At 44.0% G+C, this 19165-nt stretch overlaps 1 protein-coding gene across 4 annotated transcripts in view; it reads right to left on the bottom strand.

Annotated features, from left to right (window-relative positions):
* Window positions 1–19165, bottom strand: part of LOC110524302 (receptor-type tyrosine-protein phosphatase beta) — a 52719-nt gene that overhangs the window by 32168 nt on the left and 1386 nt on the right. For 3 of the 4 annotated variants that reach the window (XR_016495531.1, XM_036979176.2, XM_090233383.1), the window contains exons 3-10: window positions 13728–16765; window positions 12422–12698; window positions 10332–10646; window positions 9876–10136; window positions 8042–8305; window positions 7598–7873; window positions 5298–5558; window positions 2411–2677 (exon numbers count right to left, since the gene is read on the bottom strand). Coding sequence is in view for 3 of the 4 variants with exons in the window: in XM_036979176.2 (XP_036835071.2) it covers window positions 2411–2677; window positions 5298–5558; window positions 7598–7873; window positions 8042–8305; window positions 9876–10136; window positions 10332–10646; window positions 12422–12698; window positions 13728–16765 (4959 nt within the window). In the remaining variant the exon portion in view is untranslated. Of the gene's footprint in view, window positions 1–2410; window positions 2678–5297; window positions 5559–7597; window positions 7874–8041; window positions 8306–9875; window positions 10137–10331; window positions 10647–12421; window positions 12699–12781; window positions 13432–13727; window positions 16766–19165 lie in introns of those variants that run through there. The other variant, XM_090233385.1, reaches the window with a different exon arrangement.

Below are 19165 nucleotides of genomic sequence, written 5' to 3'. Positions count from 1 at the left end.
ATACTGCAGAGTAGGGCTAGACATGATCAAACTAGTAACTTAGACTGGTAGTTGATTTAAGGTACAGTTATATTAATGGGGATTTGTAATTAAGATTGCGATTGGACTAAAATGTGGGTAATTGGATGCTTGTGTGTAACCATAGACGGTCTTATTTTTGCATAGGGTCAGTTAAACATGAAAAGAAAGGGAGAGATATCAGACTTCTGTTCCAAAAGGACACAATGGGAGGCCAGGCCAATACTTTAAACTACACATTTTAGTTAGCTTAATTACTACACATTTTAGTTAGCTTAATTATACTTAATTATACATTTCCATAGAAATATGACACATTATTTTATGTGTATTTCAGACATTTCAAGATCCAGAGAAGATGGTCCTGTATAGCTATGTTTGAAAACATTTCCCAGAACTCAGCATAGTACTAGGAAAAGGGCTTTCAACAGTTCCTGGTATAAGGACAATTCATGGCTTGAATATTCTGTAAGTCAAGATTCGACTTATTGTTTCACCTGTAGGCATTTTTCTCTGCCCAATACACCTTAACCTGCCTTCACATCACAGTCAGGGTTTTGTAACTGGAAAATGGCGCCTTTTAAAGATTCTGGTTTGAACCTCCATTCAAAGGCAGAGCATCATATCAATGCTATGTATGCTTGGAATCAGCATCAAAGGGCTATTGACAGCAACTCATCAATGTTAGATGTCATAAATGAGAGTGGAGGAAAACTGTACTTACATTAAAACAATTGCACATGTGCTCCTATTTACTGACACTCAAAATATAGTGCAGAGAGGTCATCGAGATGACTCTCACAAGGGTAATATTTTGACAATCTTAGAAAAAATAGCAAAGCTTGACCCTCTCATAGAGAAAAGGATGAATGCATGTGGCAATGGTAAGTACACAAGCCAACAAATCCAAAATGAAGTTCTTGAGAGCTTAGCTGAGATGGTACAAAGTGAAATAATGAGAGAAGTAAAAGAAAGTTAAGTTTTTAGTGTAATTGCAGATGAAACCAAAGATTTAAAGAGAAAATAACAAATGTCTTTAGTTGTGAGGTACTATTACAATGAGGCCATCCACGAAAGCTTTTTACACTTTCAGTCAGCTGAAAGCTTAGATGCAGCAGGTCTCACAAAAAAATGCTAATTGATTGCCTTGAAAAACATAGTCTGGACTACAGAAATAATCGTGTGGGGCAAGGCTATGACAGTGCATCCTTCATGAGCAGAAAGCATTCTGGTGTGTCTGCACAGATTAAAAACAGTGTAAGATTTGCATTTTATGTGCACTGTAATGCACATTGTTTGAATTTGGTTCTTGTCGATGCTGTAAAATCAGTGCCTGGGTCAACTACAGAGACTGTTCTGCCTGCGGCTAAGGAACCCTGACCTGTTCACCGGACGTGCTGCCTTGTCCCGGACCTGCTGTTTTCGGCACTCTCTCTCTACCGCACCCGTTGTCTCAAACTCTGAATGATTGGCTATGAAAAGCAAGTAACATTTACTCCTGAGGTGCTGACCTGTTGCACCCTCTACAACCACTGTGATTATTATTATTTGACCCTGCTGGTCATCTATAAACATTTGAACATCTTGGCCATGTACTGTTATAATCTCTACCCGGCACGGCCAGAAGAGGACTGGCCACCTCTCAGAGCCTGGTTCCTCTCTAGGTTTCTTCCTAGTTTTCTGCCTTTCTAGGGAGTTTTTCCTAGCCACGTGCTTCTACATCCTCATTGCTTGCCGTTTGAGGTTTTAGGCTGAGTTTCTGTATAGCACTTTGTGACATCGGCTGATGTAAAAAGGGCTTTATAAATACATTTGATTGATTGATTGAGAAGGCACTGCAAAAACTCTGTTTTTTCCCCTCGGACGCGCAATAGAAGAGCACAATATGTACTGCATATTTTACCATGCTGCGCGACGCTCTTCAACTCAGCAACAATAGCAACAGTGGTGGGGCGGCCAGTGGGGCTGTTTCCCCCGCCAACTTTTAATGAAAACGTTCTCAGATTTAAGATAGCTGGGATACAACCATACAAAATACTGTAGACCCCAATCCTTTTCCCTCCATGAAGGGAAGTCTTTGAAAGGAAAACCTTGACATGTTTGTTGCATAGTCGGATATCCTGGAAATTCCAGGAAAATTCCTGTCGCATCAGATAAGAGCTCAGAAAGTTCTGAATAATATCCTGGCAATCCCTGAATAGAAGACATTATCTGACATTATTTTGCATAAACTAGTATGGGTGTTTGTCACACAAAGACAGTTAAAACTGTGAGCGCTTTTATCGGAATTCATATCCATGTGTGCTAGCTAAACATTATCTTCAAATTGATCTATTTTAACATTATACATTTAAAGTAGGCTACATCATTCAGTGATCATAGTGTTGTCTACCTGTGCTTCCCTCTGCCACGCTCTGTCTGGAGACTTGTCCGGCCCTGACAGTGGTGACCACCACCCTGTAGAGGGCTCCAGGCTTCAGCGCCAGGAAGCTGTAGGCCGTGGTGTGGGCCGGGGTGCTCTCGTTCTTGATCACACTGCTGTCGTGGATAAGCAGCACACGGTACGAGTCCAGCTCGCCGGCCGCCCGCTCCCACTGGGTTTGGAGGCTGTCTGTGCTGCCACCGTTGGTCACACGCAGACTGGTCACCTGCGCCGGGGCTGAGAGGAGACACAGAGAGAGAGGAACTTCAAAGATGTGAGACATTAACAGAGACCATAGAGAGAAATGTAGACCATGGTTGAGACCATAGAGCAGAGATCATCAACTACACTGAACAAAAATATAAACAGTTACAGGTCATATAAGGAAATCAGTCAATTGAAGTACATTCACTAGGCCCTAATTAGTTGGTCATGGATACCTTAAAACAAAACATAGGTAGGGGCGTGGATCAGAAAACCAGTCAGTATCTGGTGTGATCATTTACCTCATGTAAGCATGAAACATCTCCTTTGCATAGAGTTGATCAGGCTGTTGATTGTGGCCTTTGGAATGTTGTCCCATTCCTCTTCAATGGCTATGCAAAGTTTCTGGATATTTGAAGGAGCTGGAACATGCTGTTGTACACGTCGATCCAGAGCATCCCAAACATGAGGTGATGGCGGCGGATGAATGGCACAACAATGGCCCTGAGGATCTCGTCCGGCTATCTCTGTGCATTCAAATTGCCATCGATAAAATGCAATTGTGTTAGTTTTCCGTAGCTTATGCCTGCCCATACCATAACCCCACCATGGGGCACTTTGTTCTCAACGTTGACATCAGCAAACCGCTCGCCTACACAATGCCATACACGCTGTCTGCCATCTGCCCGGTACAGTTGAAACTGGGATTCATAAGAGCACACTTCTCCAGCGTGCCAGTGGTCATCAAAGGTGAACCTTTGCCGAACAACAACACCGAACAGCAGTCAGGTCAAGAAATTGGTGAGGACGACAAGCACGTAGGTGAGCTTCCCTGAGACGGTATCTGGCAATTTGCGGAGAAATTCTTTGGTTGTGCAAACCCAGAGTTTCATCAGCTGTCCGGGTGGCTGGTCTCAAACGATCCCACAGGTGAAGGAGCCGGATGTCTTGGCCTGACATGGCTACATGTGGTCTGCAGTTGTAAGGCTTGTTGGACGTACTGACATGGCTACATGTGGTCTGCAGTTGTAAGGCTTGTTGGACGTACTGCCTAATTCTCTAAAACAATGTTGGAGGTGGCTTATGGTCAAAAAACGAACATGCAATTATCTGGCAACAGCTCTTTGCACGCTCCCTCAAAACATGAGACAGCTGTGGCATCGTGTGACAAAACTGCAGATTTTAGAGTGGCCTTTTATTGTCCCCAGCACTGTGTAATGATTATGCCGTTTAATCAGCTTCTTGAAATGCCACACCTGTCAGGTGGATGGATTATCTTGGCAAAGGAGAAATGCTCACTAAAAGAGATGGAACATTGCGTTTATATTTTTGATCAGTGATGATTCAGCAGCGGGACAATTTTTTTTCTTGAGCGGTGCTCAGGGGGCCAGAACATTTACCTTTATTTAACTAGTCAGTTAAGTCAGTTAAGAACAAATTCTTATTTTCAATGACGGCCTAGGAACAGTGGGTTAACTGCCTGTTCAGGGGCAGAACGACAGATTTGCAACCTTTCGGTTACTAGTCCAACGCTCTACCAACTAGGCTACCCTGCCGCCCCAAACATAACATAACATAATAACTTAACATAATTACAAAGAATTTGTAGACTGCAAATTGACCGCAAGAAGCCCAAACAGATATAATATTTGACCAAAACAGAATCATTTCAAACCTTGCTGACATTTGTATACAATCACATTAACAGTATCTCTCTCTTATGCATGGGAATACTTTGGAAAATATTTTCAAAATTAAAATCACTTGGAGCTGATTTGCTGGTGTTTTTAGTATTTTATGTCCAAAAAATAACAACTTTTTTTTTATTCTCAGAAAACTTGGGGGGGCCAAATAATATCACCAGGCCGCCAGGTGTTGAACCCTGTCATAGAGACTTTGAAATCATAGTGAGATCATAAAGAAGCAGTTCTGCCAATGTCTACTGACCCCTCCTGTCTCAGCCTCCAGTATTTATGCTGCAGTAGTTTATGTGTCGGGGGGCTAGGGTCAATTTGTTATATCTGGAGTACTTCTCCTGTCCAATCCAGTGTCCTGTGTGAATTTAAGTATGCTCTCTCTAATTCTCTCTTTCTTTCTCTCTCTCGGAGGACCTGAGCCCTAGGACCAAGCCTCAGGACTACCTGACATGATGACTACTTGCTGTCCCCAGTCCACCTGGCCGTGCTGCTGCTCCAGTTTCAACTGTTCTGCCTGTGATTATTATTATTTGACCATGCTGGTCATTTATGAACATTTGAACATCTTGGCCATGTTCTGTTATAATCTCCACCCGGCACAGCCAGAAGAGGACTGGCCACCCCACATAGCCTGGTTCCTCTCTAGGTTTCTTCCTAGGTTTTGGCCTTTCTAGGGAGTTTTTCCTAGCCACCGTGCTTCTACACCTGCATTGCTTGCTGTTTGGGGTTTTAGGCTGTGTTTCTGTACAGCACTTTGAGATATCAGCTGATGTACGAAGGCCTATAAAAATTAATTTGATTTGATTTGGAGAGAAGCTCATTATTATATGACAACAACAACAATTCTGTTATATGACTACAAAACCTGTGAGGAACAATGTTCTAGTGTCGTGTCTAGAACAAACACATTGGGAAAAGAAAGGTGAAATCCATCTCCCTTTGGAACCGTGACTCACTGGTTCGTCCAATCACTGAAGCCGAGCTGTTTAGGCCCCCACTGTTGGTCGTGACGGCAATGGCGTACTGGCATCCGGGCATGAGGATGTTGAATGTGCACTCCCTGGCGTCACGGGACAGTGTCCTCTGTGACACAACAGTGTCCCCCTGTCTCAAGACCACGGTGTACCCGTCCCACACCCCCGCGGGGCGAGACCACAGCACGCTCAGAGACGTCTCATCACCGTGACGGACCATCAGCTGCTGGACAGGCTGAGGGGCTGAGAGAAAGAGAAGAGAAGGAGTAATTGAGTAAAGAGAGAGGGGGGGGGGGGGGGGGCAGAGGAAGATTATGTGAATGAGTAAAGAGAGAGAGGGCAAAGGAGGAGGGGTAATCAAAACAAAAATGAAAACTTCAGAAGCCATGGCAATTTAAATAGACATCTTAAATGCTCTTGACAACATACAACCCATAACAACATTGGGTAAACGCCCAGCAGGGGACCCAGCAAGATTGGCGCTGCTTTGGAAAGCGGACGGTTTAAGGGCTCCTGACCAATTGTGCTTTTTTGTGTATTTTCTGGTGCTAATCTTAACTTTCCGCCATCGTTTCCTATGTCCAAAAAGAGCTTCTGGACATTAGAACAGCGTCACTACATGATCAAAAGTATGTGGACACCTGCTCGTCGAACAACTCATTCCAACATCATGAGCATTAATGTGGAGCTGGTCCACCCTTTGCTGCTATAACAGCCTCCACTCTTCTGGGAAGGCCATCCACTAGATGTCCTGAGAAGGCTTTCAACTTCTACTTCAATGAGTCGAAGGCGAAAGACATTGATTATCCCGGACCAGGCCCAAATCCCCGACACTCCCAGAAACATGAGAAAACGACGCTATAGAGGCCGGCGCGCGGGTGCCTTGATGAGACTATGACAGCGAGTGAATAAATTGCCTTTACCCTCTGTTCTATTGGTGAATGTGCAATCACTGGAGAATAAACTGGATGAGCTCCGTTCAAGACTATCCTATCAATGGGACATTAAGAACTGTTATCTATGCTTCTCGTGGTGATGGCTGAACAAGGACATGGATAACATACATCTAGCTGTTTTTATATGCATCGGCAGGACAGAACGGCAGAGTGCGGTAAGATCCGGGGGGCGGTGTGTGTGTCTCTTTGTCAATCTCTAATGTTAAAGAAGTCTTGAGGTTCTGCTCGCCTGAGTTAGAATACCTCATGATAAGCTGTAGACTATACTAGTTACCAAGAGAGTTCTCATCTGTATTTTTCATAGCTGTCTATTTATCACCACAAACCGATGCTGGCAGTAAGACCGCATTCAACCAGCAGTATAAGGCCATAAACAAACAAGAAAATGCTCATCCAGAGGTGGCGCTTTTAGTGGCTGGTGATTTTAATGCAGGAAAACTGACATCTGTTTTACCTCGTTTCTACCAGCATGTCAATGTGCAACTAGAGGGGGAAAAAACTGTAGATCCTTTACTCCACACACAGGAATGCATACAAAGCTCTCCCTCTCAAAGGGAAACCCGGCCAAGAGCTTCCCAGTGACACGAGCTAAATGCCTTACATGCTTGCTTCGAGGGAAGCAACACTGAACCATGCGTGAGAGCACCACTGCCCTTTCCCACCTGGACAAAAGGAACACGTACGTGAGAATACTGTTCATTGACTACAGCTCAGAGTTCAACACCATAGTGCCCTCCAAGCTCATCACTAAGCCAAGGACCCTGGGACTGAACACCTCCCTCTGCAACTGGATCCTGGACTTCCTGATAGGCCGCCCCCAGGTGGTGAGGGTAGGCAACAACACATCCACCACGAGGGTCGACAGATTCAAGTTCCTCAGTGTTCACATCACTAAGGATCTATCATGGTCGAAACACACCAACACAGTCGGGAAGAGGGCACAATAATGCGTCTTCCCCCTCAGGAGGCTGAAAAGATTTGAGATTGGCCCTCAGATCCTCACAAAGTTCTACAGCTCCAACACAGAGAATCTTGACTGGCTGCATCACTGCTTAGTATGGCAACTGCTCAACATCCAACCACAAGGCGCTACAAAGGGTAGTGAGTACCACCCAGTACCCCTGCACATTGACTTGTTACTGGCACCTCGTTATTACTTTTATTGTGTTACTATAAAAAATTTATGTAGCTAATATTTTTTTTTTTTTTTTTAATGGGCTGGTCTGTAAGCATTTCACTGTGAAGTCTACATGTGTTTTTTTTCGGCACAATACAATTTGATTTGATTTGAAACACAGTGTAGTAAAAATGTTTAATGTAACGTACCTAGCCTCCCCTGACATTGAGCGGTGTTGCCAAACAGACCGCTCTCCACCATGACCTGAGCTGTGTAGAGCCTGCCAGGCACCAGCCCCAAGGAAGCTACAGAGAAGGAGTACTGTCTAACCAGCCTGCTCACTGTCTCATTGACTAGAGCCACTGTGCCGTTCAGTAGCAGGACACGATAGTTCTCCCAGTCCCCTCTTGGGGGCAACCATGTACTCTTCAGAGTGCTGCCATCAATGACGCCCACCATGGACAGCTGAGACACCTTGGCTGGCACTGCGGGATGGTGAGAGAGAGAAAGTGAGAGTTTCACATTGTTCTTTCCAGCACGGTTCCAGCAACTATGGTGGATCCGTGACCAGGCAGTACAGCTCGGCTCAACTTGGCTTAACTCTGCTCAATCATGTGAAAAGGCTAGTTGATAGACTCCACAGAATGACTTACCTGTTCTGCCTGTGGCCACTGCCTCAGTTGTCTGCTCTCCGACCTTTGACCTCACAGTCACCTGATAGGGCCGTCCAGGGGTCAGGCCGCTGAAGACCACTTCAGTGGCGTTGGGGGGAAGCTTCCTATCCTGGTTGGCTGAGCCTAGGGTTGCCAGGGAGACCAGGTATGCATCCACGCCGCCCCTAGCATTGACCCAGGAGGCCCTCAGGGTGTCCAGACTGCCGTGGTTCTCCAAGAAGAGCTCGGTTACCGCCACAGGAACTGTGAGAAGGAGAAAATATCAGTATTGATTTAAACATGTGGGGAGAAGGATTTAGATCAAGAAAAACCACACAATAACTAAAGATAAGAAAGGATCATCATGTCACGCCCTGACCATAGAGAGCCTTTTATTCTCTATGTTGGTTTGGTCGGGGTGTGACTAGGGTGGGTACTCTAGTTTTTGTATTTCTATGTTGGCCTGGTATGGTTCCCAATCATCTATCGTTGTCTCTGATTGGGGATCATATTTAGGCAGCCTTTTCCCACTGGATTTTTGTGGGATCTTGTTTGTGCGTAGTGGCCTGTGAGCACTCCATGACTTCACGTTTCGTTTAGCTCTTTATTGTTTTTGTGAGTTTCATTTCAATTAAACATGTGGAACTCTACGTACGCTGCGCCTTGGTTCCTTTATTCCAACGATCGTGACACATCAGTGTCCTTGAGACAGAGAGGAAGCAAATGAGGTAAAAGAGGAGACTCCATTCCTGAACAAACCAGAAATGGACCATAAAAAAATAAAACATCGGGCTGAAGGGAGTTGTAGTTTCATTAAAAAAAAAATATCCAACCTAGTTCAGCACAGAAATTAGGTAATTAACTCCAATGACCATCATCCATTGTGCCTTTTCTTTCCGTCTTGGACAGAGATGGATACACTTTTATGCTTGCTACTATAGATTAGACACACACCGACCGCATAGAATGCATGAGAGAGGAATGTACACACAATGATGAGAGAGCGGGATAGAGACCGTTAGTGAAAGTATGCCTTATCTATAACCTTTTTAAGAACTAATCAAATTATTTTGTCAGACAGCACTGCAGCATACTTAGGCAGGCTAGCCTATAGCTAAATAGGGTGACTAAAGACAGTACAGTATGGGGAGCACATTGTCATTGGATAACATTGTCTGGCTGGCTTGCTGCTACTGTCTGAGCAGAGATGAGATGATTAATTTAACCAAATAAAAACTAAGCAATACACAGAACTGAAATATTGTATTATTTCATAGTAATTTTCTATTTTTCTATTGATGTCTAGGGGGGTTGGGAGGGGAAAGGAGCGCAGTGGGAGGCCTTGATGGGCCAGCCAGCTGCAGAAAGAGGAAGGGAAGGGTGGGATCGAGAAGCCTAAAATATCCTGGAAACAACGACAGAGAGAAAGCATGGTCGTGATGGTGGTAGGGTGCAGTGTTGGATAGTAAAACAAAGCTCTACAAACTATGTTAGATAAATATGTGAGAGACATTTCACCATATCTTGCACCTGTATTGAAGCCACCGAGACATTGAAGCACTAGATCGCTCTGTTGGCAAACAATGGGACTAAGTGATTTGATGGCGGACGACTTGAAAAATAAGAGACAATGCAAAAATAACCTTCAACAAACTACTTTTTTTATCAGACACATTGAATAGGGCTAGGGTTAAAGACTTAAACTTGAGTTTTGCTTGTCAGTCTTACTATTTTAACATGTAAACTTAGATTCATCCCTGCTACACCAATGAGGACTGTCACCACCCAAACAGAGTTACCATGCCATGGTTCGTAGGTGTTTTACTTGCCATACCTGTGACTGCTTGTTTGGAGATGGCGTTCTGGAGGCCTTCAGCCTCAGTCACCACGGTGACGGTGTACAGGGTCCCAGGCAACAGGTCGTAAAGGGTGTGGGAGGTGACACTACTCTTAAGGGTGACGTTCCTGACTAGGGCGCCCTGCTGCTCCCTCAGTAGCACCCTGAAACCCTCTCTCCTGCCTGGACCGGGCTGCCAGGAAACACCCAGGCTGCTGGAGGAGGGTGAGAGCTGGAGGCCGCTGACAGCTGAGGGAGCTGGGTAACCAAGACAGAGTAGTCAGTGTCAGTGAGTAATGATGTCTAACAAGACAAGGTAGATCAGGGATTTCTATGCTATCTACAGTATCATAAATAGATGGTGTGCAGCACAGTAGTTGTGGAAGACCAGGCAAATCATGTGTGATCAGAGGACCAGTCAAACCATACTAGAGCAGCAAGATGACCCCTCACCTGTGGCTGCAGTGGCCAGCACTGGCAGGGCTGTTTTATTCCCAGCCGTTGCCACCAGGCTGAGGGCATAGAGGGTTCCAGGGGTGAGGGCGGTGAAGCGAGACTGAGTGGCGGCAGTTCCCATGATGCGGGTACTGCGGCTCGTCCCTGTCTTGGTGTCCTGTAGTGTGACCTCATACCAGTCGACCTGCCCACGAGATCGAGGCCAGGATATGTGCAGGCCATGGGAGCCACCCTGACCCTGAATAGGACTCTTATACTGGGTTGCTTGGATCTGGTCTGGTAGTACGTCCAACCTGGATGGACCCACTGGGTCTGAGAGAGTGAAATAAAAGAGAGAAAAGAGAGGACAGAGAGAAAAGAGGAAGGAGAGCGAGAAAGATGGAGATAATGTGTTGGCAATTTTGCTATAGAAAACAAAGATATCCCATAAACCAGTAACCAAGGGGAAGCACCTTGGCAATATTATCTACACCTCAATTAAACATCTATGATATTCCATAACTAGGAGAAAAGTGCATGAAGAGTCTCTGCATCCTGCTTTTGTACTTCAGCTGAAGGCCAGTGGTGACTGCCTGCGATGGAGGGGAGAGATAATATTGTTTTGGTTCTTTAAAGAATGTCGTGTTGGATTCACTGGGAAACCTGCATGCTTCTTAGAGTGAGAGCGAGACAGGAAACAACAAAAACAAGGAGAGAGAGAGGAGCAGGACGGGGCGAGAGGCCAGTGCCTCTCGTAGCTCAACGCTGAACTTTGACCCTTTCTTCATAATGGCTTCCTCTCTTCATAGCAACCCCAGGAAACACATTGGCCAATCAGCAGAACCCTAAGGACATTGTCCGTCCAATCCTAAAACCAAACTGGCAAGACCACTACTGTATTACACAATAACTACATTGTATCTGTGATTTCCACCGGATTCAAAATATATTGGATAATGTCAAGTCCAAGTGATTTGGCAATTCCTGAACTGTTATTCTTGAGGATTTCATCCTTCGTAAGCTACTGTCAAAAATGGAAACGTTGTGGTCCACTCACAAGGACCAAAGAAAAAAACTTGGGCACACTTTCAACGCAAAGATGTGAAGTGTACTCTCAGTGTAATCTATCTGTGCCATGAAAAGAAAACATGGAGGCCTCCTGTATCCGTTAGTACAAAGAAACAATGCTTGACGGGATGTGGCTCTGGGGAGAGGGAGATATGTCTGGAAACAAACACGATGCTCTGCGTTGTTACTGACCTCTGCCTCAACAACTTTAGATGATTGGAGCTGTGTTCCAGAACTTACAGAGTTCTAGTCTAGAGCTTTGAGACCACTGACCAGAGTGGTTCTTGACAGGACATTCTAAGGTTGTGGCCTTGACAATGTGCAAAGGATTGTACTAAGGTACAGTGGGATAAAGTGTACCTACTGGACTTCAGGAGGTGTCGGCACAAGAGTTATCTATTCTCTATGTTCTTCAAAGTGGTGCACAGAATCTATTCACAATCAGTGCGATGCTGTGCACAAAAAAAGAATCAATACTGTAACCATAAATCGAATAATGAACATATACTATTTCAAGTCCTTTCCCTATAGGTCAAATATTACTGCAAAATTGTAAAATGATACATATGCAAAATTCCAAATGTTTTAACAAGATTAAGTATCAACTTTTGTGCTTTTATCCTTTGTGGAATAAAACGCCAACAGAGAGAGAGAGAGCCTTCATGAGCCCTCAGAGATTCAAAGATATATTCAATAAATGATAGAACTCTTTCTGTCATAATGTGACATCATACGTGTTAGATCTATTCAATGATAACACGTTTTTGCCATCAGAGGAGTCATTCACCTAATCTTCTGAAGGGGTTATGATATTTTTTACGAAAAATAATCAATCGAATGTCATGGTTCAAAATATAAATATAATAAACAGAAAAACATATATTGTCTGATACTGGAAAATATTTTTACATCAGATATCGGTAGCACGTTTGATATGAATTAAAGTCAATATAACAGTCTAATATACTTTTGGAATATAATATTATTGATTAGGTTAAAATAGATTAGAATATAAACGAATTTAGGTTTGAAACGCTTACCTGTACGCACTGATACGTTGCCCCTCTCTCCATCATTCTTCGAAATAACTTCGAATTGGTGTAATGTTCCTGGTTCCAAATCCCTTATGTCGCAGATATACACATTAGTGTACTCCCCATGTTGATAACAATCCGTTTTGTCGGACCGACTAGTCTCATAAAACACGGTGAAGTTACACGCTTCTCCTGTTGTTATCAATTCCAGAGCAATAGAATCCGTATTGGCGCTGGTTTTTGTCAGGTTAAATGAACACTTTACTGCCTCAGTGGTCTCGACCTGAAAGGAACAAAAAGAGGCAACGGGTATGCTACAGTTGGAAACGAATGAACCTTTTTAAATGTACTTTAACCATGACTCACCTTGACACAACTCCACCGTGAACAAAGTATCAAAATAACAGTCGAACATCTAAACATTGCGGACGCTGATTTAGATATGTTAGGTCAATAAATAATAGAAGAAATATAAAATAAATTTCAACATTGGTTGTCATAATCGGTCCATAAAATAACAATGTATAATTATATTCAGAATTTCACAATGGCATGTTGGAGGCGTTACAGTAGTGGTACGCGCCTAACAAAGCGTGGCATCTCTTTCGACGACGCAGTCTCCTCCCATGCTACCATCTCGTCCCTTTCAATCTCTAGGCTGACTCAAGGCTGACTCTAGGTTGACTTGCCTAGTTAAATAAAGGTTAAATAAATGAAATAAATCTCTAGGCTAAATACTTTTCCTACACCATTCCTCAATGCTCAGGTTGCACCATCACTGGCGTCAGGTAGACAGAGTGCTTAGGAAATGTATTCCATATCAAAGCATCCACTTCAGCCCTCTGTCTATAAACTGTCTATAAATTCATATGTAGCCTAAGTTCTAATCAAATAGCCTACTCTATTTCTCACAGCCCTATCTTTCACTTGAGTCTGGACAACAGCACCTTGAGCAGTCTCCCCTCCTCTTGCCCCACCACACCCTTCTTTCCTTCCTGCTGGCCTTGGACTTTCTCTTTCTGAAGACCTACAGTAGCAGGCTAAAAGTTGGCATGGCACGGGTGTATTTCATAGCCTACTTTTGTGTTTGTTGAATGTTCTCTCTTTAAATACTTTTTGAATATGTCTATATTCTATATTACTGTTATCCATTACCATAGCCCTTCTTTCAGGTTTGTGCAAAGCTTCACAGCCTTTTAATGTCCTCCGTCCAAATCTGTATGCAAATATGATCTTGAACATTCTTTATGGAATTTCACAAATGCTAAATCAATTTAAATGTTCATTTCAAGTGACTGTCATCCTCACTCACCTGCGGGGTGGTGGTCAACTCTGTGGTCGTAGTCAGTACTGTAGTAGTTGTTGTTAGAGCTGTAGCTGTTGTGGGTGGGGCTGTGGTAGTTGTGGTAGTAGTGGGTGTGGTTGTGGTAGAAGTGGGTGTGGTAGTTGTGGGTGTAGTTGTGGGTGTGGTTGTAGTAGTTGTGGGTGTGGCTGTGGTAGTTGGGGGTGTGGTTGTGGTGAGTGGGGGTGTGGTTGTGGTAGTTGGGGTTGTGGTTGTGGTAGTTGTGAGTGGAGCTGTGGTTGTAGTGGGTGTGGTTGTGGTAGAAGTGGGTGTGGTTTTGGTAGTTGTGGGTGTGGTTGTAGTAGATGTGGGTGTGGTAGTTGGGGGTGTGGTTGTGGTAGTAGTGGGTGTGGTTGTTGTTGTGGTAGAAGTGGGTGTGGTATTTGTGGGTGTGGTTTTGGTTTTGGTAGTTGGGCGTGTGGTTGTGGTAGTTGTGAGTGGAGCTATGGTTGTAGTGGGAGTGGTTGTGGTAGTAGGTGTAGTTTTGGTAGAAGTGGTAGTTGTGGGTGTGGTTTTGGTAGTTGGGGGTGTGGTTTTGGTAGTTGGGGGTGTGGTTGTAGTAGTTGTGAGTGGAGCTATGGTTGTGGTGGGTGTGGTTGTGGTGGTAGTAGTAGGTGTGGTTGTAGTAGAAGTGGGTGTGGTTTTGGTAGTTGTGGGTGTGGCTTTGGTAGTTGGGGGTGTGGTTGTGGTAGGTGTGGTTGTGGTGAGTGGGGGTGTGGTTGTGGTAGTTGTGAGTGGAGCTATGGTTGTTGTGGGTGTGGTTGTGGTAGAAGGGGGTGTGGTTGTTGTTGTGGTAGAAGTGGGTGTGGTAATTGTGGGTGTGCTTTTGGTAGTTGGGAGTGTGGTTGTGGTAGTTGTGAGTGGAGCTATGGTTGTAGTGGGAGTGGTTGTGGTAGTAGGTGTGGTTGTGGTAGAAGTGGTAGTTGTGGGTATAGTTTTGGTAGTTGTGGGTGTGGTTTTGGTAGTTGGGGGTGTGGTTGTAGTAGTTGTGAGTGGAGCTATGGTTGTGGTGGTTGTGGTTGTGGTGGTAGTAGTAGGTGTGGTTGTAGTAGAAGTGGGTGTGGTTTTAGTAGTTGTGGGTGTGGTTTTGGTAGTTGTGAGTGGAGCTATGGTTGTGGTGGGAGTGGTTGTGGTTGTGGTAGAAGTGGATGTGGTAGTTGTGGTTTTGGTAGTTGTGGGTGTGGTTGTAGCAGTTGTGGGTGTGGTAGTTAGGGGTGTGGTTGTAGTAGTTGTGGGTGTGGTAGTTGGGAGTGTGGTTGTAGTAGTTGTGGGTGTGGTAGTTGTGGGTGTGGTTGCAGTAGTTGTGGGTGTGGTTGCAGTAGTTGTGGTTACGGTAGTTGTGGTTTTGGTAGTTGTGGGTATGGTTGTAGTAGTTGTGGGTGTGGTAGTTGTGGGTGTGGTTGTAGTAGTTGTGGGTGTGGTAGTTGTGGGTGTGGTGGGTGTGGTTGCTGGAGTTGTGGGTGTGGTTGCGGTAGTTGTGGATGTGGTTGCAGTAGTTGTGGTTACGGTAGTTGTGGCCAAAATCTTGGTAGTTGTGGGCAGGTTTGTTGTAGTTGTGGGAGGCATTGTAGTGGTCATGGGTGGGGCATTTGTAGATGTGATTGGAGGGGTTGTGGGTGGAGTTGAAGAGGTTATGGGCGAAGTTGAAGATGTTGTTGGTGGAGCTGAGGAGGTTGTGGGCAGAGTTGAAGTTATTGTGGGTGGGGCTGTGGAGGTTGTGGGTGGGGCTATTTTCTTTGTGGTTTTAGCTGTAATCTTTATTGCTGAAGATGTTATGGGCGAAGTTGAAGATGTTGTTGGTGGAGCTGAGGAGGTTGTGGGCAGAGTTGAAGTTATTGTGGGTGGGGCTGTGGAGGTTGTGGGTGGAGCTATTTTCTTTGTGGTTTTAGCTGTAATCTTTATTGCTGAAGATGTTATGGGCGAAGTTGAAGATGTTGTTGGTGGAGCTGAGGAGGTTGTGGGCAGAGTTGAAGTTATTGTGGGTGGGGCTGTGGAGGTTGTGGGTGGGGCTATTTTCTTTGTGGTTTTAGCTGTAATCTTTATTGCTGAAGATGTTATGGGCGAAGTTGAAGATGTTGTTGGTGGAGCTGAGGAGGTTGTGGGCAGAGTTGAAGTTATTGTGGGTGAGGCTATGGCGGTTGTGGGTGAGGCTATTTTTATAATGGGATTTGCTGTAGGCATAGTGGTTTGGCAGACAGCAGAAGTAGTAGGAGTAGGAGGGGCAGCAGTTGTTGTAGTCTCCATTGTTGTGGTTTTGGTTGTAGATGGAACCACAGTCTTTCTGGAGGGTACTTTCCTAGTTGTGGACAATGTTGTGGTGTCGGTAGGTGTGGTGGTAGCAGAAGAATTAGAGATGGTATCAGGGGTAGGGGTAGTTAAAGCAACAGAAGTTGGGACTTTAGCATCAGAGGTAACGACTACGGATGCAGAAGTGGATGGTGAATCAGTCATAGCACTTGAGTTGGGCACTGAGGAAATTGTAGAGGAAACCACAGTAGTGGTAGAGGCAGTTGATACCAGCTCATCTACATTAGGGGATGTGGAACTGGAAGTTGCTTGGTTTACTGATGGAATCTTGGCTCCGTTCCTCGAGTCGAGGAGGGCATTTTCGGTGGCAGCGTTCACCGTTTCGTCCATGGCAGAGTCAGTTGTGGACAAAGCAGGACTGGACCAGATAAAATCATGGCTGTCGTTGAGAGCTGTCCCAGATGCCGTGATGACCGTTGAGACGGACCTGGGAATGAAACCCATCGTCTGAGTCTTGACGAGGTCATAAGTGTGCGTTGCCACCATAGACTCATAGGTCACCGCATTGTTGGGCGTTGTGATGGGAACTCTTAACGTAGAGATCTGACGGGTGGTCCTCCTATGGGTGCTCATAGCGTTTGATGAAGAGTGAGTGTTTATGGCTGTTACAGGGGCCGTTCGGATGGCGTGGACAGTGCTGGTGTATGCCACCGGTTTGTGCATGGATGAATACATTCTGGTGGTTGAGATGGTGGTGGACCCTAGAAGAAAGAGGGGTTATTGTGACTAGAGGTAGACACAGATGGTTGTAATAATATCAGAAAATAGCATTGAAATACATTCAAGATACTGTATGCATTGCATATGTAATAACTCTCACCCAGCCCAGGTGTTCTTGAAAGGGAAATTAAAGAATTTCCCCCTCAGTTCCTGACACCTCTGTGCTTTGATGTGGGTGTTGCTTCCTGAGTGAAAAGCTAAATGCTCTTTAAATAATGTGGTAATAGATGGTTTATTATCATGTTATTAATCTTTTAACGTAACAAAGGTACTTGAAATAAATAGATGGGTAGGAGAGAGTGTGATAAGTTGAGCCACCCTTGTTTCTAGGAAACCATACACAAAATTAATAATTTGACCAATATTTCGGATCAGGTCATCCTTTCATGGAGTCTGTGAAGGTAGCAACCACATGGAAAAAGTGGTAATTTAGTCAACAAAAAAAAAGGATTTTCACCAAGTCAAATGAATATATTGTGTTAGAGGTTTCATGATGCTTGTATCTAAACCAAAGTAGATCATTTTAAGATTGTTCTATACATTAGTTGGGGTCTCTATAAGCTTCAAAATGAGGTGGAGCATGAAAATGCATCCTTGTAGCTGTGCTAGCTAATATAGTCAAAATGTTTACCTTGCGGCAAGTTGAGCAAATGTAAGTGTTTTCTTCCCAGGCGTTTATCGCTGGGATATGAGGTAACGACAGGGCCTGGCCTATTTTAAAAGTGTAAAACAAAAGTACAAAGTGTTTCTTAGGTTTTAAGACTGTTAAATTATGCTTAAATTATTAAAATACAAAAAAGTGATTGTGATTGTGTTGACTTGTGTTTGGGAAATAAAGATAGACATAATTTTAAAAAGGTAGTGGTAAATCAATTGACTGGCTTTCTTGATGTCTTATAGTATTCTCTCTGGTATGCAATCTGGTTTCTGCTCAGGTTATAGATGTGTCACTGCAACCTTAAAGGTCTTCAATGATGTCACCATTGCCCTTGAGTCTAAGCAATGTTGTGCTGCTATTTTTATTGACTTGGCCAAAGCATTTGATATGGTAGACCATTCCATTCTTGTGGGCCGGCTAAGCAGTACCCTGTTTTATGCTGCTACCATGTTGTGCTGCTGCCATGTTGTGTTGCTACCATGTTGTTGTCATGTTGTATTGTAACCATGTTGTGCTGTCATGTGTTGTTGCCATGCTATGTTGTTGTTTTAGGTCTCTCTTTATGTAGTGTTGTGTTGTCTCTCTTGTCATGATGTGTGTTATGTCCTATATTTATTTATTTTTGAATCCCCGTCCCCGCAGGAGGCCTTTTGCCTTTTGGTAGGCCGTCATTGTAAATAAGAATTTGTTCTTAACTGACTTGCCTATTTAGATAAAGGTTAAATCAAATAAAAATGTTTCATTCAGTACAGACACTTGTAGGTGGCTTAATTTACGCTGTCCCATGGCTCAACTTACCTGATACCGACCCTAAAATATCACAGACCTGTTTGTTAAATGTAACATGCCTTGTAACCTTGTATCATTGCCTGTTTTTGGAGCTTAGTACTGCTCTATAGCTCTGAGATTACCTCTACCCCAATACCAGTGATCCCAACATTTTAAAATAAAGAAAAACCCTGGATTGGTTGAAAAACAGCCAAACAGCCAAGCCCTACTTGGAACTAATAAATAAGTGTTTAAAAAAAATTACCCAGGCTAAGTTGTGCCAAGAGACCACTTTTTTTGGGACAAACTATGTTTTCAAAACTGTAATATTTACATAAATTCTGATTTATTCCCAGGCATACACAACATCCTGAAATATATGTAGATATCTTTGTGAGAGAGAATACTACACCCCACTCTCCCCTATTGGTTTCATGCATGGTTGTAATAACAGGTGGCCTGAATAAACATAGTCTACATAAACATTAAACAATACCAGTTACATTGTGGCATGTATTTTTCATCAAATGTGACATTGAGAGACACTCATATTTCCCCCGAATGGCCATATTGTCACAGGAAGAACATTGACGTTCTTCCTGACTGAGTGGGCTGATAGAACTTGACAACCATGTGCAGGGGAAGTCAGTATCAAGAGTGTCATCCTCTGCCTTTCCTCATGCACTCACACCAGACCAATGTCAGACGAGTCCAAAATTGACATGGTGTGGAGTAATTTAGCTACAGATTTGGCCTGTGTGATTATTCTCTTTTCCCTGGTTTAAAATGACCATCGGTTACATTACCCATAGAGATAGGATACTATTCTGTGGTCGGGCCTTATCATTTTACAAGATTATGTTTTCTTATCAAACATTAAATAGCCATAAAGTTCAAGGCTACTATTACTGATAATGTATGTAAGGTAGTTGAATACACATAAATACATGTGACT

Source organism: Oncorhynchus mykiss, chromosome 1 (assembly GCF_057628025.1).
Source record: "Oncorhynchus mykiss isolate SJ-2025 chromosome 1, ASM5762802v1, whole genome shotgun sequence".
NCBI classification, from domain to species: domain Eukaryota; kingdom Metazoa; phylum Chordata; class Actinopteri; order Salmoniformes; family Salmonidae; genus Oncorhynchus; species Oncorhynchus mykiss.
Note: the sequence above shows the minus strand (reverse complement) of the source record. Positions and strands in the feature narration are given on the sequence as shown.